The 23,995-nt window shown below is 29.7% G+C and overlaps 1 protein-coding gene across 4 annotated transcripts; it reads left to right on the forward strand.

The window, feature by feature from the left end:
• Nucleotides 1-1,323: 1,323 nt before the first annotated feature.
• Nucleotides 1,324-23,517, forward strand: LOC129954146 (uncharacterized protein ZK1073.1). 4 transcript variants are annotated; one of them, XM_056067862.1, is made up of 10 exons: nt 1,324-1,487; nt 2,696-2,845; nt 19,041-19,091; nt 19,465-19,528; nt 21,874-21,991; nt 22,065-22,275; nt 22,347-22,418; nt 22,720-22,832; nt 22,907-23,069; nt 23,121-23,517. In XM_056067862.1, the coding sequence occupies exons 2-10, from the start codon at nt 2,756-2,758 to the stop codon at nt 23,361-23,363; spliced, it is 1,125 nt and encodes a 374-aa protein (XP_055923837.1). In that variant the 5' UTR covers nt 1,324-1,487; nt 2,696-2,755; the 3' UTR covers nt 23,364-23,517. The 4 variants fall into 4 exon arrangements, with proteins under 4 accessions (XP_055923837.1, XP_055923838.1, XP_055923840.1 ...); XM_056067863.1 differs by having other exon boundaries at nt 2,696-2,818; XM_056067864.1 differs by lacking the exons at nt 1,324-1,487; nt 2,696-2,845 and adding exons at nt 7,854-7,871; nt 7,988-8,074.
• Nucleotides 23,518-23,995: the final 478 nt, after the last annotated feature.

The raw sequence follows: 23,995 nt of genomic DNA on the forward strand, positions 1-23,995 counted from the left end.
ATTGCAATATGTACCGGACATTGACCAATAGAAGAGCACTGCCGTAACTGCGGAGGCCAACATGAAAGGGAAACTGTGATTCACCTGCGTGGTGAATTCTAGAATGTTTATCTTCGGAAATGAATTCCTTAAATCAAATGAAATTCAAAGACCTGATTTCCTTTCTGAATGCAACGAAATGGCTCTACGATTTCTAATTTTGTCAATATCAAAATCCATCATAATACTAAATTTGTATTTTTTAATACATAGGTCTAACGAGTTGTTTGGTACCAAAACGGAGTTTTCCAGCACTTAATGAGTGGCGCAGCAATTACTGCTTGTTACTGTCATCTCTACCTAAGTACCTATCTTTACTTTTAGGGCATGAGTTTTGAATTGATGAATTGTCAAGTGCTTTGCATAATATTTTTCAAAGGAACATTATTTGGCTGATCAAATTAAAACTTTCTAGCTAATTGCATATAGATCGATTTGTAATAGGTACTTATAAAAAAAAATTCAGAGTCGTTTGGAATATCCCACAATCCAGTTCTATTATAACTTAAACAATAATTGATCTTGGTAAATTAGTGTAAACCCATTCCATTATGGTTTGATTGTAAAAAGCTATCCTTAATACAAAGCAGTATATTTTTAGTTGGTTTTTAATTAAAATGATTATTGATTTGCGTATATTTTTTTGTGAATGCAAAACCCGGCCCTATAACTAAAAGATGCCACATAATAAATTGCAATTAAAAGTGATACAAAATTCTAACAAACTGACTTATTGCATATACAGTACTAATCGAAAAATATTGGCCAACCAGATGATTTATGTTTTTGGGGAAAATTCTTGGAATTTATAAGATTTTTGTTGTACTAGGTATCAAAATGTCTATACAAGTGGATGTTATTATGATAAGTTAAGAAACATATAGCTCCTTTAAACAGTCCAAAACGAACCAAAGAACCGATTTTTCCAAAAGATTAATTTAGACTCAAAACATGTGGAACAGTATTATTATTACGAATTAAAGTTTAAGATTCACGTTGAAGATGGAATAACACTTTCGCGAAGAGCTCTGAACCTCTTGAGTAGAAAAACATGGAATGGTCTTACTAGAATCAAAAGTCACTACAGAACTTTATTAAGGGCTTTTAAAAATGTACTTGCAGATTCATGTAGCTTTAGGATCAATTTTTACAAAATTCAAAAATAATTAAATATTTCTGAACCCATATTTTTCTAACGGCACTGTAAATTTTGTTTAAGAAAGCCAGAACGCAACAACAGCAGAAAACAAAATAAGAAAGCCATGTTGAGCTTTATGTCTCAGTATCGCCGTGAATTTTGGATTGTCTTGATCATTTTATCGAAATCCGTGGATAGAAACACATTAATTTTATTTGAACGTTAGGCTTTTTGTTCTTATTTACGCGCACAAGAAAAACGATTAAGATTGTTAATTTATTTTTAATCGCGTAGTATTTTGGATTGAAATGTACGTGACCATAAAAACAAAAGTGCAATCAGTTTATTCTTATATTGAATCAGAACATATTTTTAAATTGCATCAATACATATCCAAAATATGTTGATGTTTTGTTCAAATAAATTATAATTAGAGGGTTTTATATATCTGAATTTTTTATCAATTAATCAAATTAAAAAATGACGTTTTAGACATTTTGAGTAGCCTTTTAACTATGCAACTGTTTTATGCAAAGCGCTATTATGTGACATAAAATTGAACGACAAGGATTCAAGTTTATATTAAATTGTTTAAAAAAACAAACAATTTCTTGGAATTTTTATTTTCACACAAAGTAGTTTCCGTAAAAAGTATTTAAAAATACTTTTAAAAAAGAAAAGAATAGGTAAAAATAGTTTTTTTTTTGTTTAATGTCTAAATAGGCTTGAAGGCACTTCGTGGTCCTTAATCAGTAGTGTTTTTTATTTGATTGCATAGGAGGCCTTCAGCCTAAGCTTGTTAAGCGATATTCTTTAAATACGTTGGAGTATTCAATGTTTTTATACATGACGTAAAATTGACATATAACAATATTGAACAACAAGGATTTTGGTTTCTTCGTATACTAAATTGTTTCAAAAGACCAAACATTTGTTTGGTTTATTTATTTTAACGTTAATAGTTTCTGTAAAAAGTATTTAAAAATACTTTAAGCATATAAATAAAAACAAATAGGTATGAATTGTTTTTCAAAACGTTTCAAATAGGCAAAATAGGCTTGAAGGCATTTCGTGTTTGTGGTTTTTTATAATGTGTTTCTGTTTTATTTGTTATTCGGCCTTTAGTCTAAGCTTCTTAAGCGATATTCTTCAAATACTTAGGAGTATTCAATGTTTTAAGATTATTGTATAAAAGAGGAATATTCGTAGTTTCAAAAAAATAATTGTACCTTAGAAACAGTCATAATGACAATATTGGAAACTTCACAAGTTTTTGCTACAATTTTTTTTTTCTAGACTTCAAATTTTCTTGTAAACAATTTTATGTTAAAAACATTTTTAAGTTTCAAAACAGAGATGAAACTAATTTAAAAATATGTTTTGTTAGTAAATATTTAACTTGATTTTAAAAAAAATTATTTTATAATAGTTTTTATTAACACACCTTCTTAAATATGTAATAAATTTTCGTGTGTGGATATTAAAACGATCTTTAAAATTGTTATTATATATTTTTAGTTGTTATAAGACGCCTGTTTGAAATAGATCAAGTCGTCGTCGTTGTGGTCTCTTAAAATAATGACAACTGTTCAAGAACGAAGAAAATCATTTGCAAGAAGAGCAGAAAGCCTCTTGGAAAGGGTGAGAACTTTAAACACAATATACGAGGTATCGGATGAACTATTTACAAATATTCTTAGTTTTGTGTGAAAAAACCTATAGGCTTCTTTTTAAATTGTTTTTATGATTTAAAAGAATCAATCATGCACAATAAATAATGTCATCTTTTCCTACAAATATTAATGTTTTAATTTTCCCTAGAACATTATTTATAATTTAAATGTTCAATTAAAAGTTTTGATGTCTTAAATTAAACTATAAGTAACAGAGTAATTGTACAGCTGTGTTTATTTCAAAAAATATTGTGAAACCTTACAAGACAATTATTAATTTCTAAAATAGTAAAAATCGCGTAAAGACGTTAAGATTGCAACAACATTCAACATATTCTAATTAATTACCATATTAAATGAGAACTTCTTAATGAGTAGATACAACACAAAAATCGATACGATCCACTATTATACGCCCATCGCTTGGCCATCTTGGACCCGAGTTTATTAATTAATTGATTTATCAATTAAGCAAACCTTCGATGAACCAGGCTTAATTATAACGGAATCTATGCACTAGTGTTCATATCAAACTTAAGCTCCAAGTTATTAGTTTAAACAAATGTGTAGATGTCCCAAGAAAAAGAAGTTTTTCAGAGCTAGTGGTAGTTTATAATCACAATTGCGGTTTCAAAAGTAAACATAAATAAAAAACATATAAATTGCTTTTGTTTTCATGATATTTATTTTTTATGATAAAGTTTCTTTTGAGGTTATTATCGAATTGTCAGCTGGCTTCAGTTGTTGTGTGAGCTGGACTTAATATGGATGTAGGTGTAGATCCAAATGCAATATACGCCATAATATGCCGCAAGACAATCCTAATACTTGAGAATGACGACATTTGGGTCTTCGGCAACACTTTCAGTTAGTTACAGCAGCTATAATTTCAGTGGTATTAGCGAAAAATGATAAACATTGTACATGCATTGCAATATCTTTAACCAATCCAGGATTCACAATTTTACCAATTGCTTGCGTAGTTGGACGGTTGTGTAAACCATTATCTATTCTTAAAGCACGATACTTGGCTGTGGCTGTGGAAGAATCAACATTTTTGTAGCAGGAGCCAACAATATTTAAATTCAATTTTACTTTTTCGATATATGTACATACATACAAATAATTAAACATACAATTGTACTCCAAAACGTTTATATCTTAACTACATCTATGGGCACGTTGCTTTGATGTCTTTCCAAGAAATAACTTATAAATGTATTTTATATGTTATTTTCTTTAAATAAATAAATGTATGCTTTGTGCGAAGATAATCGATTCATTTTTGTAAATGTCAGACTTTCAACTGAAAAAAATTTGTTTAACAGTTTAGTTTGAGACTTGTCGAATTCCAGCTCTATACTTTTAAAACCGCAAAATATATAATTGAAATTAAGTTTGTATATGTATGTATTTCTGTGCAGTATTTAAAAAAAATATGAATTTAAATTTCCTGCAGTGGTAGAGTTGTACTTGGTCAACGTATTTTTTTCTTACATCAGTAATAATAATAATTATCTTAAGATAAGACAAAAATTCATGAGAACTAACTTCTCTTATGGCTTACAATTATCTAACCCTTGTGGATACTCTAACATAAAATTTAAGTTGTATTCATAGTGCTTCGAATAATTTGTATCTAAAGTGCGTCCATTGAACTACAAGTTCAAACGTATTCCGGTCTTAAATAAGAATTTTTTGCATCTTAATTTGGAACTTATTTGAAATTATTAAGAATTAAAAAAAAAAACTATTAATTATTTACTCAGAGTCCATAAGTTTAAGAGAATACCATTATTGATTAAGAAAAAAGCTGCCACCTACTCCCTTCTTACAGATTATCGTTCTGTATATTTATGTTTCTTTCGATTTCTAGAGCCAAAAATAATTAACCCATAGATTTATATCATATACCACTTCGGATATTTTCAAATAAAAACAAATTTGTTTACTAAGTATTTGTTGTTTTTTTAAACGTTGAGTATTTTTGTTTATGTTTTTATAAACTGAGTATTGTTTTTGTTTATGAAATTGAAATAAACAACAACGCAGATAGCCGCAGCAGTGACAGAACAATTAAAATTAATAAAATGATTTAAAAATTTGTTTGAAAGAAAATATTTTCTTTAATTTGCCTCAGATATCAATTGAAAAAACACAAAATATGCTTTTTAATATCATATGTCTTTAGTCTTTACAATAATGTTTCTTCAATTATTTGCAGCTTCATTAAGAATTATTGTAATCGTTTAATTTGTGGAACTTAAAATAATCACAAACTTTACGTTTTGTATGTATGTATGTACATATATGTAAGTATAGTTACAGTCGACTTCTTCCACAGTATGTGTATATGTATGTATTTATGTACGTTTGGAATTCCTTCTTTCTTGTTTTATTTTTAGATATTAAGATGTCTCATTACGTTTAAGATATTAATAAATATTGGACAATTTAATCGACTTTAGATCAGGGGTTTTAGGCTAAAAAAGAGTATATTTTTTAAAGAAATAAATCTACCATTTTATGGGGCCCACATTAACGTATAAAACTTTCAAAATCATCGTTATGGATGTTCATTACTCTTTCACGCAAAAATTATTAAATTATCAGAATAAGAGATGTGCTTTAATTTATGGTAGTCCGATTTGTCGAATTGAAAATTTTGAACTTTTCAAGGTCTCTGAATTGACATCTTATTTAAAAAAAAATATTACTAGAAGTTGATTTCGACTCAAATATCTTTTCAAAAATTAAAGATATTGGCTTAAAACTAATTTCATCTTATATGTAGAAAATATTTTGTTCGACATTCAGTAATTTTTTTTATAAAAATCCGACAATCACTTTTTTCATAGAATTTAAGATTTACGAAAAATATTACGCAAAATTTTTAAAAATTGATATTCGACTCTCGATATCTCGTGAATTAATGAAGGTATTGATTTCAAAATAACTTCATTCTGTGCTAAATTTTCTTAGAAAATCCAATCTGTATTTGTGTATATTAAAAACAATCCAGAAATGCTACTAAAATTGGTTTTCGAATAAAGATCATATGCATATGCAAAATATTATTGGTAATTTTTTTAACAAAATAGGAAAACCTACGGTAAGAAATGTTTTTTGACTGAATTATAAGGAGAACAAAAATTTGACTTCAAATTATTTACATCCTATAACAAAAAATATTGTTATGAATATTTTATTAAAGTTTTGAGCCACACAAATCGACAGACGGAATGAGCAGTTATCCAGTTATCAAATATAGCGATAATTGCCAAGTAAGTAGGGAAAACTTCTACTATCTTACATTTTTTTGTTGATCTGAAATTACTTAAGGTGGTTTTGCAGTCCTGTGTGAACTAACTTCCAACTAACATCTCTATCTAGCTCGGTCCTAGCTAGATGTCAACAGCGCTCCAAGTTGAGTGAGGTCACTTTCCATTTATGCGCGCCACCTTATCCGTGGTCTTCCTCTACGTTGGGCTTTTACAGCCGGTACAGCTCGTTGTTCCATCTTCTCCTTCAATCACCTACTATGTATTAGGGACTGTAAATCATGCCAAAAACTTTTCTCTCGAAACGAACTATGGTGCTTTCATACGCTTTTGTCATAGTCCACGCTTCTGCACCGTATAGCAGGACGGGAATGATATAGGGACACTTTGTCGTTCAAGAGAGGGCTTTGATACTCAATTGGCAGGGATGCCAAAACTAGACATTGCCCTATAAAGCTCGTCCCTGTTGATACTATTATATACGGCCTTGAAATCGATGAAAAGATGGTGTATTCTTCGTTTTTTTAAAGGATTTACTATAACGTGAATATTTGATCGACCGTGAACGTTTCTGGTCTAAGACCATACTGATAAGGATCTATTAGGTTGTTAACGATGGACTTTAGACGTTCAAATATTACGGCAGAGAAGATTTTGTAAGCGATGTTAAGTAGATTGATGCCTTTATAGTTGTTGCAGTTCAGAGGGTCCTCAAAAAAAGGCCGTAACAGCATAAATAGCTTTTTTTGTGTAGGTTATTATTCTAGTACCCGGGGCATGAGGTTTAGTGCGTTGGACTGTCATGCGAGAGATGTTGGGTTCGATCCCTGCTTGTACTGCCTCTTGCGAGGAATTGACAAATTCTAAAAGAGTAGTTCTTGTCATGAAAAAGTGCTTTCTTAAATTATCCGTTTAGACTCGTCACAAGTCACAAGCCCCTGGTTCTCCACGGACTGCTGCGACACCTAAATTTATTTATTTATTTATTAACAGAGAAACAGTGGGTCATAAATATAACACTATAATTTATATCTTATGTATATTAAGCAGCAATAAATTGATTCTTGTATGTTAATAACTGAAGCGGGTATATCCGATTTCAACTTATTATGCACAAATAAAAACATTACGCAACGTGGTTCATTGGCACACACATAAAACTTACAGAAATGTAAAATAAATCTGTATACATATTATTAGCAAATGTTGCTGTATTAAAATATCTTACAGTTAGAAACGATATATTTAACAGTTTTAGGACAATACTATACTTTACTTTTAAGATAAAATTTTTAAATGATGTGTATACAATATACATGAGTAGAGTATTTTACTTACATTTTTACAGGGAACCAGATACAGATCAGTTTGCATCAGAATTTCAAATGAATATAATAATATATAATTACTTCTCAATTCGATAGCTTTAATTCGAAGCTTCGTGTTCTAAACATTTCGAATAAAAGTCCAACACAAAACAGTTAAAAGATATGGGATGGTAGCAAAAGCATCATTCCGAAAAAGCTCAATTTACATATGTACATATTCGAATTTATTTAAATTGCCTTGTGTGATGTACGTTAGTTAATGATGATACCGGTATCATAGCCATTTAGTTGCAAACTACCAGATAGTTTAAGGGAAGTACTAAGACTCTTTACAACCAAACCGCTTCATCGCCGCCGTTCTTTAACATATTATTCAGTTTTAGTAAATCTACTATTAAGTTGCTTATGCAGTGTAAGCGTTTAGTTTCCTTTTAGTTGCATAATTGTTTTTTAATTCAATTAATTTCCTTATGCCTTTGTACTTCTGGCATTTGTAATATTGTGATATTTTTGTTTTGTGTCGTCAAGGATTTCTTAAATCTTTGCTTGAAAATGTTGTCAACAGAAAGGCATCATCATAATACTAACCAACATTACTCCAATGATAAAATAAGTGTAAGTTATTACTAAAATTGTATATATAGTTTTTGCTATAAATCTTAATTCGTCTTTATTTAAATCAGAGTGCTGAAGATTTGCATGTTAAGCACAACATAACGTATAACGTTAACACTGTCTATAAACGCTTAAAATAAACTGTTAACAAAATAATATTCATCGTTCTAAAATGTCACATTTATGTTTTTTTGCCCCAATGTGTTGTTGTTGCTTAGCTAAATTGATAACGATTTAAAGACTTGCCTTTTTAAAAAACAGTTTTGAAACTTGTTAAAGTGAAGGTATTTTTTCTTCATAACTCCATTCAATACGGTCGTGAGTTACTTGTGATGATTTTAAATTGCAACGCCTCCAGAAAATAATATTGCTTGGCTAAATGAAACGTTCGCCGTGTACTAAATCCAAGTGCAGGGGGGTCATTCCGTAAAACGATAATCGTTCGACGATATCGTTTCGACGATAGTCTCACTTCACGTAAGACGATAATCGTCAAAGTGATATCGTCAAAACGATAGCGTTTGCACGATAGGATAGCTAAATAGGTATCGTCTGCTATTAATTTCCATTGACAACTAAGCAAATTGAAGCAAACAAGTTTCAGTGTAGTTTAGTTTTGTTACAAAATGAAAATAAAAACTCAAAAAAATACAATGAAATGGGTTACGCTTTTTTTTATATACAAAACATTAGGAATCTCTCTTAATTGTTGTTAAATAAATAAAACACTTGTAGTTCTGGATTTGCAAAAAAGGACTTTATAATGATATTATAAACAAAAAATTTGCCAGACGGTTGTCGTTCTACATTCATAATGTATATACATAAAATATTAAAATTTGTTGTAACTATTGAAACTTTGGGGCGTAGGAACATTGGTATATTCAACAGGCGAAGATTTTTGTATCGCTCTTGCACGAAGCACTAATCCAAGTTAGTTTTGTAAACATTAAATATTTTTGAAGCCAAGTTATGTTCAATGTGGATAAAATGAAGTTTTCACTTCCTTCCCTTGCACATTTTCAAGTTATTGAACAAGCATTATCTTTCGTTGAGTTCATTTTGGCATTTGAAATATACTCAACGAACTTATACTGAAAACGATTGAACGAGACGATAGTGATAAAGTTACGTGAAGCAAATTATTGACGATATCGTTTTGACGATTATCGTTTCGGAAATTACGGAATGACACCCCAGGTTTTAATTGCTATTATCAAAATTTTCGCACCAAAAAACCATTGACTGATTATTCTCTTAAAGCTTTTGGAAAGTTGTTGTTTATGGCTATTGCTTAGATATTATATATACATACAAAATAATATTTCAAAACTGCCGGTTTTGCGTGGTGCAACATTTGGACTAGGAATTTTTAAGTAAATTTAAAAACAAGTTACTTTAATTATTTAAAGGCCAATTTCTTAACGAAATTAAAATAATAACTCTATCTAGTAATTCTCGGTTTATCTATGGAACGCCATTTTAAAAACATTTTCAGCTCGAGCATTTCTTTAAATCTCATCATGTATGTATGTCTCGCATGAAAATCATTTTTGTGTTCTAGGAGTTTTAGATGTCCGTTGAATGGAATTGAATTTACGCATATTTTTTGTTAATTTTGTAAGACCCCGTAGATAGTTCTGAAGGTTCTGACTCGAAATTCTGACATTTTACGAACAACATTTTTAAAAAATCTGACGGTTTTCGTTGAAGAGGACATTTATTTCGTTTGAGATTTTTAAAACTATTATTAACTTCCCATAGGAAGTTATTGTAATGGGTCCGATTTTTCAAATTGAAAATTTTGACATATCTCGATGTTTCAAGGTCCCTAGGGTCGAAATAAAAGATTTTTAGAAATACGTCTGTTCGTGCGTGTGTACGTACGTTCGTACGTCCGTACGTCCGGTCCGTACGTTCGCGACGTTTTTTTCATCGTGCATAGCTCAAGAACCAGAACAGATATCGATTTCAAATAAGTTTTGTTATACAGATAATAAGGCAGAAAGATGCAGAAAGGGCTCTCAAGAAAATTGCGTGGGTGGTTTTTTAACCATAGTAGTTTGAAAAAAAGGTGAACATTTTGGTTAACCCTAAATATCTTACGAACCAAAAACGCGCTAGAGACCTGAATTAAATTTTATATAATATATTGTAACGTGATATCAACCAAGTATTTTTTTTTGAAAAAAATCCATTTAACGGTTTTTTTTATAAATCAAAAAAACTGAAAAAAAATTGTCACATCCAAAATTTTACGACTAAAATATGATTTCATCTCCTAAACAATTTTGTGCAACGAAGAATAATGTTTTTGACATCTGATAAAATTTTGAGAAAAATCGAATTGACAGTTTTTTTATAAAAAATAAAAATCTAAAAAAACATTACTCAAAGTTGTTAAAAATTGAATATCGATTCAAATATCTTTTCAAAAACTTGAAATTTAGGCTTCAAACTTAAAATTAAATTAAATTTAATTGGGTGGCGCAACAGTCCGTTGTGAACCAGGGCCTAGTGACTTACATCTCTCAACCATTCCGAGTTCTGCTGTCAGGAATGGAAGGCTTCAAACTTATTTTATCTTATAAGAAATATTGTTTTCAACATTCTGAAAAATGTTGAGAGAAATTGAATTGACAGTTTTTTTTAAATTATTAAAAACAGGAACGAAATTAACAAAAGTTGGTAAAAAATGATTTTCGACTCAAATATCAAAAAATAAAAGCCTAACAAAAAAATGTATAAAAGTTGGTAAAAATTGATTTTCGACTCAAATATACTCTCAAAAATTGTAGATATATGCTTAAACTACTTTTATCTTTCAAAAAATATTGTTTTGTTAACATTCAGTAAAATTTTGAATAAAAAAATCGAATTGACAGTTTTTGTACAAAAAATTAAAAACCTAAAAAAAAATTAACAAAAGTTGGTAAACATTGAGTTTCGACTCAAATATCTTTTCAAAAATTAGAAATATTGGCTTCAAACTTATTTTATTTCACAAAAAATATTGTTTTCGATATTCAGCAATTTCTATATAAAAATCCAACAGTCCGTTTTTCTATAAAAAATAAAATCTACAAAAAAAAATTTAAATTTTAAGCAAAACAAATCGACAGACAGGATGTTAAGTTATCAGTGTGGGTCGCATCCCAGCCTCTATTTTTGACAAATGTACACATTTTCGTGTTGCACTGAACATCTTTAATCCAATAAAGATCAAAAGAAATTGGTTTCGAGTAGTACAATCTCTTAAATATATCATGTAAAGCATGACATATTTAAGAGATTGTAGATGATAGAAAGTATTATATTCAAAGTTTAAAGAAATCGTGTGTTCATTAGATTCAGCCAAAAGATTATTGTTAAGACGAAAAATGCAATATTACTTAAAGTTTAATATTTTAAATATTCAGATCACTACACGTAAAGGCGAAACGAGCGTCTTGTTTTCTTTAAAAAGATTAATCTTGACTTTTTAATTGGTTATGTAAATTTTAAGCTTTTTGAAACTGTCAGCGTCCATAACCTTTTACATTGTGCAGCTCCTATTTTTGAATTTTTGCGAAACCGTATTATGTTTATGTATTTTCTAAAAATATTGACTTAATACACATAAAATGTCTTACCGGTCAAAAATTTAATCCAAAACCGAAATGAATCTAAAAATAAGGTCTTTGTAAAAAGTGAATACATTGCTGAACCGAGTTCTAATTTCCCATACCCCCAAATTTGAGTGACTAATACATCGTAGTTTTATCTAAAACTGAGGTCTAAATAAGAGTTTTAACGCTTGAAAACTTGATAAAGATATGAGTTAGAGCTCAATCAAGTACTAATTTATCAATGAGCAGAATTTAAGAGACAAGCAGTTTGTCAAGAAACTGACGGTAACAGTATTGATTTAAATTGATTCAAATAATTTTGTCGAAATCTAAAAACGTAGATTTTTGTTATTTGCTTTCGATATAAAATGTACAAATCGTGATGCAAAAAAGGAACAAACACATATTGGAATATTTGGTATAAATACATATAGTTGATAGTTTTTCAATTTCAATCTAAACATTGTAGACATTTCATATTTTTTGAATGTAACTTAAAATATTTATTGAGTATCTGCTTGAGAAACATTTAAGCTTCACATATTATTAGTCTAACAAAACCTTTGACAACATATCATTTCAATCATTCAACGTAATCCTTAAGTCACATTTTATTTTGTCATACAACTCTCAAGGATTAATACAATAAATTTACATAATCATGAACCCTACGTTGCAGAGGCTATAGCATAGATTTTTCATTCAAAATTGATTAAAAGGTATGCATTCATAAATACGAAACGAAACAGAAATGACCAGACACGTAATATTCTGTGGATATTTCTTTATTTTTCAAAGCTATTTTAAGAATTAACATCACGTATTTATAAATCTTATTGTATGTGATGCAACATACATATGTATAACATATTTCAATGTTAATGATGCGATGGATGTATGTATGTATGTATGTACATATAAGACCTAAGGACACAATATGGTATTTTACAAATGGGATATTAATTTAGAAAGATACAAGTATATACATAATGTATGTAAATAAAACTCCAGCAAAGTTTATTTTCAAATGCTTGTCCTTTATGTTGAATTGCTTGTTTTTGTTATTCCTTTACTTATTTATCTATAAAATAATTGAATTAATGGTATACAAAAATTAATTCCTCAATTAAAGTTCGTAAAAAAGTTTTAAGAATATCTTCTTGTTAATATTGTATCTTTCTGGTTTCCCCAAAATATAAGCTTTAAAAATGAAAATTGTTTTCAAAAATAAAATTATTAAATAAAATGTCACAAACTATATTATTACAGCTAGTCTAAAAGGCATTAATTTCACACAAGGTTCTTAGGTTTACACCGATTTAAAAAAAAAGATCCTGTGACCCGCACTGATAACTTCCAATCCCTGCTCGTCTGTCGATTTTTTTTAAATTTTGAACATAATATTGATAACAATATTTTGTGTGAGATACAAAAATTTGAAGTCAGTGTCATTCTTTGTTCTCATAAAACTTGAGTTAAGAACCATTTCTTATCAGTTTTTTTGTTTTGTTTTGAAGTTTTTAGTGTTTTGTAAAAAACGTTACCAATTGAATTTTTCCAAAAAAAATAACTAAAAGTTGATTTTACTCGTAATATCTGTTTTTGTTCCAGATATTTTTAGGCGAAAACAATTGTTTACCTATTTTAGTAGCATTGGATTTTTATAAGGCTATTTTTCCTTAAGTTAAGAACAAATTTTTTAGAAAATGAAATCATTTTGAAATCGATACCTTCATTTATTTTTGTATAAAATCAGTTTTAGTCAACTTGTAGTAATGTTTTTTTAGGTTTTTATTTTTTGTAAAAGAACTGTCAATTAGATTTTTCTCCATATTTTAGTAGCTGTCAAATTTTCTCTGTTTTTGAAATAGAAAAAGCACCAACTCAATTTTTTTGAGAGTCCTTTCTGCATCATTAACTGTATAACAGAATTAATTTGAAGTCGATATCTCTTCTGGTTTTCTGAGATATGGACGACGAAAAATGCTTCATGAACGTAACAGTTATCTATCTAAAAATCTTTGATTTATATGTTAGGAACTTTAAAACGTCAAGAAATTTTAATTTGAGAAATCAGACCGATTAAATAAGTTCCTATGGGAAGTTAAAAATGGACACTTAACATTATATTTTGTCACCCTCCATCCAATTATAATTATGAATGCCATCCACACAGTAAACCTTCCATTACTAAACATAAAAACGTACACCTAAGCTAAACTGTCATCAAGAGATCTTCTCAAAGTATACAATAAAAAATTGAAGTTTAAGCTTCGAGATTTCTGTTTGAACGGTTTCAATTTCATTTTTGTAAAAAATTTACCAAATGATAACAATCTTACAACAGTATTTTGTACAGGACGTTTGAAGTCAATATGTTTCTTTGATCGTAAAAATATTTTTTTCTCAACTTTATAAAAAATATACATATATTTTGCTTTAGAACGGTACCAACAATAGAAAAATTATTTTATGTTCATATTTTTGCTATTCACATACAATTTTTTTAACATTGTTTTTTTTTTTTGTATATTGTTTAAATAATATACATATTATTAACAGAAATGTCAATTTGTTTTGAAGGTTATAAAAAAGAACTTAGCTTACATTTTGTTGCCTCAGTTGCTTACGGAAGTTTTAAATAAATTTCTTACGTCCGCATGTTGTATATATTAGAATGCATTCGTAAATTTTCAGCAAGGCAAATCAAAATCAATTAAAAAATGAAAACAAAGCCATTGCCATACATATAATAAGCATTTATTCAGCAAATGTTAATTAAAGATCAAACTTATCCATATCAATGTTACAAATATAATTTTAATAATCACAATCACGTTATGTAATTATTTTTTGTAAACAATTGCAGTGTTTTTTTAATAATATATATGTATATGTAAGAACAATATAAATATTCTTTTGGTGATAAACATTTTAGTAGAAGCAGCATTTTGTGCATGTGCACACTGGGGCCATGATTACCCTTAATATTGTATGTTTAGAACTTAAGCAAGCGAGCCATAGGAAAATTAAGAAGTATTGGACAAGAGATACCGTTGTTTATGTTAAAGTTTTGATTAAAAGAACAGTGTTTAACCCAATATAGTCTATTGTGTTTAACTGAAATATATTGACAGCTTTTAAAAAAGAAGTTAAAACAATTAAATTAACAAATTGTATCGATTAATCATAAACAAAACGTAGCAGTTTACTACAGGGTTCTAAAATTTTAAACGTTTCTTTTCGTTTTGCTTACAATTAAATTGATAACTGCCTTGTATTAGCAAACGAGCATAGACACATGTCTAAAAAGTGACAGTTCGTAAAAACAAACAAAGCAAATAAGCTTTAACCGACCTATTGTTTGGAATTCCCAACTTTTAACTGGACCATTACATCCACTGTTCTTATAAGAATAATTGTACAGTTGTCTTAAGAATTTAGCAAGTTGCTAAAAGTTAAGGTAGCTATTTCATGATTGTTAAAATCGTTTAAAATTGGGTTAATCAACTTTTAAGATCAGTAAAATAATTAAAAGGGATTTAACATTTTATTAAATCGTTTAAAATACTTTTACAAGATAAAAGTAGCCTGAAGCCTATACCTTAAATTTCGCCAAGATATTTAAATCAGAAATTAATTTTTAATAACCTTTATTAGTATTTGTTTTGGTTTTCATTTCTTGTAAAAAAAATTGTCACTTTGATGTTTCTTAAAATTTTACCAAATGCCAAATACGGTATTCTTTGATGAATTAAATTATTTTGAGTGTAATATTCTATTTTGTGTGTGCAAAATATCTGAAGTGACAAATATTATGTTCAGTTTTTTGATTTAAAAAAAAAACTTCTGTTGATTTTTTTTCGAATTATTGATTAGAGAGATATTTGTGATTTTGAAATTTTTTTTTATGGTTCCCCGAAATAAGACTAACTTTTGAAAATTGGCCTTGTTTTACTTTCCAAAAAAAGGTAAAGTTATTATCGGAGATAAAACCAACTTATTTTTACGTTGAGGTATGTAAGGGGGAGCATGCCACCCCCTGCAACCCCTCCTGCTTGGGCACACTACAGAATTTGCGATAGGTGCGAGGTTGAGCGTATGCAATGTTTCACTTTGCTTAAGTGTTAAAGACCCACTGTTCGTAATTGACTTTAATACACTTAACAAAAGTGAAAAAAGGCAAATTCTTGAAAATTTAGCCTTCTTTCACTTGGCTTTATTTCAGGGTACCGCTATGTATAGTAAAAAAACCGCACTCGATTTTTGTTCTGCATCTTTTGATGATATTATCTGTAAAACAAAATGAATTTGGAGTCAATATCTTCACTTATTGAGATATTGCCGACGAAAAAAGATCAAAAAGGTTCGAAAATACGTACACAATCACACACAGACATCTTTCTGAAAACCTATTATTTAGATTCTAGGAAAATTCAAGATTGAATACAATAACTTCATATGGAAAGTTTTAAAACAATATCTTATTTTAATTCAAAATCTTAAGCATTAGATTTGTATGGTTAACTCGTACCTATACTTATGTATATAGTTTCTCCTAAAATAATAATTGTACTATACTATTACTGCTGCATCTTAGTTTGAAAAAGCTATGGGTGTATACTCATTAGCTTTTTATTCATCGACACATCTATTACTTGAGTTTTCACCCATAAACAAAAGGAAAAATATAAAGTCTTAACGAGCATGAGATGATGAAAAGTAGGCACATGTTCTTTTTTATATTTTGTGATAAAAACAAAACAATTATAAATATCTGAAGATTTTCAGAAAAATAGCGTCTTCATTTTTACAGTCAAAAGGGCATACGCTGCCCGCCGCGCTGGGCATACATTCGAAGTTCATGACGTTTGACGAATATTTAATTGCAATTGAATAGTTTTATATGCCAACTGTTCAATTGAACTAAATTTCAATAAATTGAAACAAATAGATTTCACGAGGAAGAAGGGTATCGTACGTACTTGCACTTGCATATAGTTAAAGTCACTTGAAGTTTTAAGAATAAATAAGAAATTGTATTAATTACTTGAAGATTCTTTATTTCCACCTATCACAAAGCATTCTTAAATTGCTGTGAGGGTGAAAACGAATAAAGCTAACAATTCAGTGAAAGTGAACATTGGGACAATACTTTTTAATTGGGTATATTCAGGTAAATTCTTTAATGTTAATGCTTATGCAACTCTACAACACGTTCATACATAAAAGGAAGGATTCAAGAGGAGATAGCGGTGCATATTGGTCTTAAAGTTCTGAATATGAAAATAGGAGGGAAAACAAAGTTGGCCAAAGCGTTCCTCATTCTCGATCTGAGGTTGAAAAAAGAATCTCCACACTTGACAGCAAACAAATTTAAATAAATTGAGCATTTGAACGATCAAAAGACTTGACCGTCAACCCGGAGATCTCTATTGTTCCCTTTATCGAAAGGATAGGTAGATTCTGGTTGATGCGTTGATTGATTTTCAACGACAGCGACGAAAAGCAACTTTATTTAACTTGACCTTACTTTGTCTCAATACAATGAGGACCTTGAATGACTTTCGACCAAAGAACTTCAAAGCGAGCGAAATACAACGACGAGTTAAAAAAGACAACGATTTTCCTCTTGGAAAGAGTCATCAGATTTTATTTCGTTAACAGATATTTATACAAAAAATCATGTAATTTCGAAAGAGAGATTGCGTTACATTTTAAGTTAAAATTTTAAGGCGAATTCATAAATATAAAAAAGATGGCGATTGGTATAATTTGAGTGCTATATTTGAATTTAAAAATACATTTTGACAGTTATAAATTTGAATTTAAATCCGAGATATTTAAGTATTATTTACAAAAGTTCAAAATAAAGTTAATGATGATTTCTGCTTCAACAGCATTCAAGGGGTGGAATGCAACTTTATTCGACAGTACAATGTTTAACAAATATTGGTACAACAACGAAAAGCATAAAACATTGCGGCGGTGTTCTAGCAATATGTTTATCATTATCAAAGTCCTTTTTTCTCTTATATCTTAGAGATTTAAACTTGTTTTTGGTGCACCAGTCCAGATATTCGAGGTATATTCAAGCATTGGAATGAGGGCTTTCTAATTTACAGCCAGATCAAAACGGGTAACAAATTTCTTGCAATGTCGGAGAAGGAGCAGAATTTTTGGAAATGTCGAATCATTCCATAAGGGGTGATCTGTGATACATAAACTGAATAACTGGATGAAAGTGCCACTAATGGAAAGGTGCATCGAGGATGGGTTCCGACGCGACGTGATAACATTGAGATTTTGAAGCTTCAAATTCTCCACGGTTGATAATTGCCCATTGGACAATGATGGCGAGATCAAAATAGAAATTCACATCTGAAGGACAAAGATGTGAATTTAAGAACGAATATGAAATACTGACATCGCCGAAACAGTTTAATTAATTAGAAGTGGCAGAACAGAGATCGTGAATAAATATTATGAAGAGAGTTGGAGACAAAACGGAGCCCTGGGGAGCACCATCATTTATTGTATGAACTTCAAACTTAAAACAATCCAATACAACTTGTATTGAACGGTTTGAAAAGTAGTTTCTAATCTAACGAAGAAGATATTCATTAATAGCAAAAGCATGCACTTTCGATAAGAGAGCTTGGCGCCTACTCTATCACATGCCTTTGAAATATCAACTGCAATAATTGTATTTTCTCCAAAAAATTAAAAGATAAAATTAGTTTAACTGTTTGGTTAGATAGACCATCAAATCAAAGGTGAACCTATTGCTGTGAAAGCCTTATTGCCGGTCATTAAGAAGCATTTGTCCCTCGAAATATTTCTTAAGCTGATAATTAATCAGCTTTTCTATGACCTTAAAACGAAGGGACGTGAGTGATATTAAACGATAGTTGGGAGGATTTGCCTTTGTTAGGGTCAGTCTACTTATTTCCATCTTTTCGTAATTATGTGTTTTTAGTAAAATAGGTATAGTTCTATAGAAAAACATATAGAAACACATCTATAAACATATCTGACGTTAAAAGGTGTTTAATCAGTAGTGAAAGCGGTTAAAATCTTTTTGGAAACGCCTTACACACATTCAAAAGAAGTTTAACATTTATTAAATGTTAAAGGACATTTTTTTAAGAAAATTTCAAAATTACCATTTTCTTGTGTTATCTCCAACCCTGCACGACCTTAGTGTGTATAAAATACATTCATAGCGCTTGTTTTATTAAAAGTTAAATTCAATTTGATTATTGCATTCATCCGGTTTTATCTAGATTTGATTTTTGGTTTTTATTTTTTTAATCTTTAATAGAAGTACTTAGCATTTTTAAATTTTGTTTTTGCAGAAATATCTGGTAAGCACTGATAAAAGCGGAGAGTTGACTGTTACTGTTCAGGTAAGCCATAATTTGTACACAAAAAGCTCTAACAGAATATACTTCGTAATGGAGTCTCTTAAAACCAAATAGAAAAATGTCTTAAACTGAAATAAAAGGTCCGAAAATAAATTTTTCAAAATATTTTGAGCTCAAACAATTTTCCACTTAAAGAAACATTCCAAAACTGTAAGGGCTTTAAGGAACGGTTGAAAGAATATTTATTTTAATGGATTTTTAAACTTTTTTTTTTATTTTTTATTCCAATTCAATTTCAATACATTAAATTTTAAATATTATGAACTTCATTCACTCTCAAAAATGGTGAAGGCGACTCTTAGCGATTAATAAATTGAGTAAGAATCACTCATGTTTATTCAAAATTTACTTACAGGGCGATTTAACACAACAAGAAAAGAGAGCAGTATTTATAACAGTCCATGATCTAGGATGTAACCGTAAGTATATTGTCCTAAGTCAATAATTTACACAAAATCTTTAAGATAAATGACATCGGAGTTTTATACAAACAAAATAAAGTAGCCTAAAGACACACTTTTCAAAGTCCTTATAAATTGAGAACAATTTTAATAAAGAAAATAGTGTAGATTTTTGTATATATGTATGTACATTTTTTGATATACACATGTCCTTGATTTCTTGAAATTGGAAAGGTGATCTTGAAATTACTATTAACTATTTAAGACCTGCCAGAGGAGTTGGAAACAAATTTCAATGAAGAACCTTAATTTTAAAAAATTAAACATCTGATTAATACAACAAAATTGTATTGCATTAAAAATATTTATATTTTAATTGAAAAAACAGGAAACATTTTAACAATTTTTTGATACAATAATAGCCCAAACACTATATAGTTGAAACTACCTATGATACAAATTTAAGTTCCATCTTAAGTAAACACAATATTTTGGTATTTCTCTTACCATATTTGTTTTAATAGGATAAAGTAACAAAAAAATGACTTCAGTTAAATAACTTAATAAAGCAGTCCCAACATAGCAAAATAGTTGGTCTACATATCTAAATTTTAATTTTACGATGGTGTTACGTCGCCTTTGCCTTGTGTCCACTTTTTTTTGATATTTTTCGATACCAAAAAATGTACAAATATTTATGATTTTAGCTTTTTTTTACTTAAGCCTCTTGGATAGTATTGAACGTAGAGCATTTAAATTGATAGATGATAATATCATCATAAGTTCATTTACTTCCCTTTTCACCGTTATTTTGACGACTTATATGCTCTAGTGAAATAGCCAGGTGCATTCTTCCCCTTAAAGAGTTCAACCGTAATACTCGCGCTTGTAGAAATGCCAACAGTATACCCTCGAGCCCAACTTCGGCCGTACTGTCAAATACAGAGATTCGTTCTTAAGCCGTTCTAAGCGAATGTGGAATGCCTTACCACACTCTGTCTTTCCTAGTGATTGCAATATTCAGGAATTTAAAACCAATGTGCACTGACATCTCCTTTACATCCCTCTCTCCTCTTTCTAGTGCTTACACTGTGCCTCTGCATATTAAGGGTAGTAATATCCCCTTGAGTGTGTGCTTATTATAAACAAAAGAAAAAAAAAAGTTTTTCTTGAAGGTTGTTTAAATATTAGTCTAACGTTTGTGGCCTATCTGAAACACATAAGAATTTATGTGTGTTCATTAAGTCTTTTGCTTGCAGCACATCACACGTAAGATTGTTGTTGTAACTTGTCTATCATCTTATTGATTCTATCGTACATCTATCAAAGAACGTCTGAAGTCTCTCCATCTATCTTGCTACATGAACTTCCAACTTTTTAAAGATCAAAAATCTATTGAGTAACTTTTGTGTATAGATTTACTTATGGTCACGCAATAGCTTCTTCCTTGTTTCGAAAGTACTTTGCCGTAGAAGACAACGACCTTATCTTTTCCGTTGTGGAATTGTGATAATATCGATGATGAAGTTTGCCTGAAGTAAGACATGCCAGTGAATAAGCGTCACATAAAATATTTAAATAATTGCATGTCAACCTCTCATAGTATTCACTCTTTAATTCTTAACTATTGTACTCCTTTCATTGCATTCAGAGTATAACTGATAGCTATCTTTCTTTATTACATCAGCCTATGGTAGCTAAAACCGAGTGTTTCTACCTTTTTTGACAAGAACCAGGATCTTATTGAATTTTCGATCAGCCCATCTTTGTTCGCTATCTTCAGTTAATTGATGTTGATGATAAAGATGTTAATTTAAGTTCCTCGATCTTAGAATGTTTGTCTCAATGTTTTGTCAATGTTCTCAGTAATTGAGTTTTTGCCCTTCTAAGTTGGTTCTTACTAGTTTATCTGATTTAATTCAAATGCAGAACGAAAAAAGGCTTCCCACGCAAACTGTTCGATAATTACGTCTCCTGCTGTACTGCCTACGAGGTTAGAGGTATTGGGTTCAATCCTTACTTGTGCCATCTACTTTTATTTCACGGGTACTGCCTCTTGCGGGTAATTGATAAATCCTCTAAGATTAATTCTTGTCATTAAAAGTGCTTTCTCAAATTTGTCGTTTGAATTCTTCATTATAGCTGTAGGTCTCCTCCATTCCTGACATTACTTGCTTACATGAATTGTTAAGAGTTGTAAGTCACTAGACCCAGGTTCTCTACGATTAACGTGTTGTTGAGCTCGTTTATACATATATTTATTAAAGGTTTGCAAAAACTGAAAATTGTAATTTATCAATTACATATTGATAAATATCTATTGATTAATAATACATAAGATTTGTGTTTACTTCATTTCCCAGATAATTCTTTTCAAGAATTTGTCAACAGCCCTTGTATGACAGAAATCAAAGAGAGATCATGTTTTATTCACATTGATGTCCCAGGTCATGCTGATGGAGCTGAAGCACTTCCAGATTCGTAAGTTTTATTTATTTGAATTTTGTAATCGAATAGGCAATACATTTTGGACACTTAATGATTTTGCGAATAGTTTTCAGTTTCCATCCTTACAAACTCTTGGTGAAGACTTAGTTACGGTATTGGACTTCTTACATGTAAAATATGTTATTGGATTGGGTGAAGGTGCTGGAGCAAATGTGTTAGCTCGCTTTGGATTAGCTCATCCTTCAAGACTATTGGGCTTAATTTTAATCAACTGCACAGGAAGTGCTGCTTCTGTATTACAATCCTTTAAAACAAAGGTAAGTTTTATGTTTTGACGTTAATACATATATGATAATAATTATTGTTTGTTGTAATTTTGTTCACAAAGTTTATTACCTGGAAAAATGATGAAGTAGCTCAGTCTGCTGAAAGCTTCTTACTATATCATAAATTTGGACATGTAAGTTTTATAAACGCCAGTAAATTTGTATTTGTGATTGTTATTTTTTACATTATTTTAACATTGGCAAGTCGTAAATGACTTTTTTTTAAATTCAATGTAATGTACGGTCTCTACGGGCACGGGTAAGATTTTAATATTTGATTGTGATGTCACAATTTGACACCAGAATCAGAGCTGAAAGCCTTTATGCTAATATACTGAGACGAGATTGACTATGGCTCCAACTCGTCTTTTTCTCAACTTTTAGTCAAATAGTAGTTTTCAATTTATTAACATTGTTGTTTTCTACAAAAAATAGCAATTTGTTGGTGATAATCCAGACAAAGACAAAATTGTAGCTGAGTATCAAAAGAGATTAAGAAGTTCACTAAACAGTAAAAATATTGGCCAATATGTTAAAGCATTTATGAAGTATGTATGTGAACATTATAAATACAAAAACTTTATTCATTCTTTTAAAAAATTGTATTATTCTTAATTTGAAGTCGCAAAGATTTGTCTTTAAGAGATTGCAGAGTTGATCTTATACTAATTACTGGTATGCTAAGTCCCTATGCCCAAATGGTGGAGAAGCTTCATCGTGATGTTGAAAAGGAAAAAGTTACAATGTTGAAAATTGAACGAGCGGGAGATGTTCTTGCTGATGCGGTAAGATCTATACATTATACTTATTTTCAATTATTTCTATTTCCATTTTAGCCTGCTAAGGTGGCTCAATCAATATTGCTCTTTTGTAAAGGAGTGGGTTTACTTACATCTGTCATTATGCCTGGTGTGGATCGATCAAGGGCATATTCCACTACCTCTGGGGGATCCACTGAAGGCACAAATGGCAATCGTAAGCAGCTATCTCGTGGAATATCCATGGAGGAATACGACAAACCAAATATCCGTCGTCTTAGTGTCACCGTCAATAATGACCTTCCGCCAATAAGAAAGTAATTAAATGTTAAAAAAATATGCCTACATAGCCAAAAATATACTTACCCATATACTTAAAAGACATTTATCTTATTGATGCCAAATTATGAAAACTTATATCAAAAATAATGTTAGTGAATCTTATAAAAAAATATACTTCCAAGTTTCGAACATACCCTTAGTCTTTTTTGTATCTTTTACAAAAACAATTCCACACTTAATTAAATAAAATTTAACACATTTCTTTATGACAAAGAAAATAAAAATCGATTAATAAAAAAATAAATAGTCAAAAAAGAAATGCACAAGTTGCTTCCTTTAAGAAAGTCATGTGGAAAACTTTAATGCATACAAATAATATTAATAATTTTCATAATAAAAAAACTTTTGTTTTAGTTTATTAAATCATTTTCCTATAAGGAAACATAAATAAATAAATTTTACTGTATGACATTTTAAGAATGCATGTATTTAGTTCTTCGAAAACGTAAATTAATACAAAATATAACCATTAATTAGTAAGGTAATAAGTAATAAGCATAATAAGTATAGAGTATAATAAAATGTCTACGTTGAGCTTTGGCCAATGGGAAACAACGGTAGCAAAAATATTTTCTTAGCAATATTATTGGGAACACTATTATATATTATTC

The sequence above is a fragment of the Eupeodes corollae genome, chromosome 1 (genome assembly GCF_945859685.1).
Source record: "Eupeodes corollae chromosome 1, idEupCoro1.1, whole genome shotgun sequence".
NCBI lineage: Eukaryota > Metazoa > Arthropoda > Insecta > Diptera > Syrphidae > Eupeodes > Eupeodes corollae.

Bases quoted from the DNA above. Each gene is read 5' to 3' on its own strand.
- LOC129954146 (XM_056067862.1), top strand. From the start codon at position 2,756: ATGACAACTGTTCAAGAACGAAGAAAATCATTTGCAAGAAGAGCAGAA. The intron at 22,833-22,906 runs GTATGTATGTGA...CTTAATTTGAAG, and splicing joins TATGTTAAAGCATTTATGAA to TCGCAAAGATTTGTCTTTAA. The intron at 23,070-23,120 runs GTAAGATCTATA...TTTCCATTTTAG, and splicing joins GAGATGTTCTTGCTGATGCG to CCTGCTAAGGTGGCTCAATC.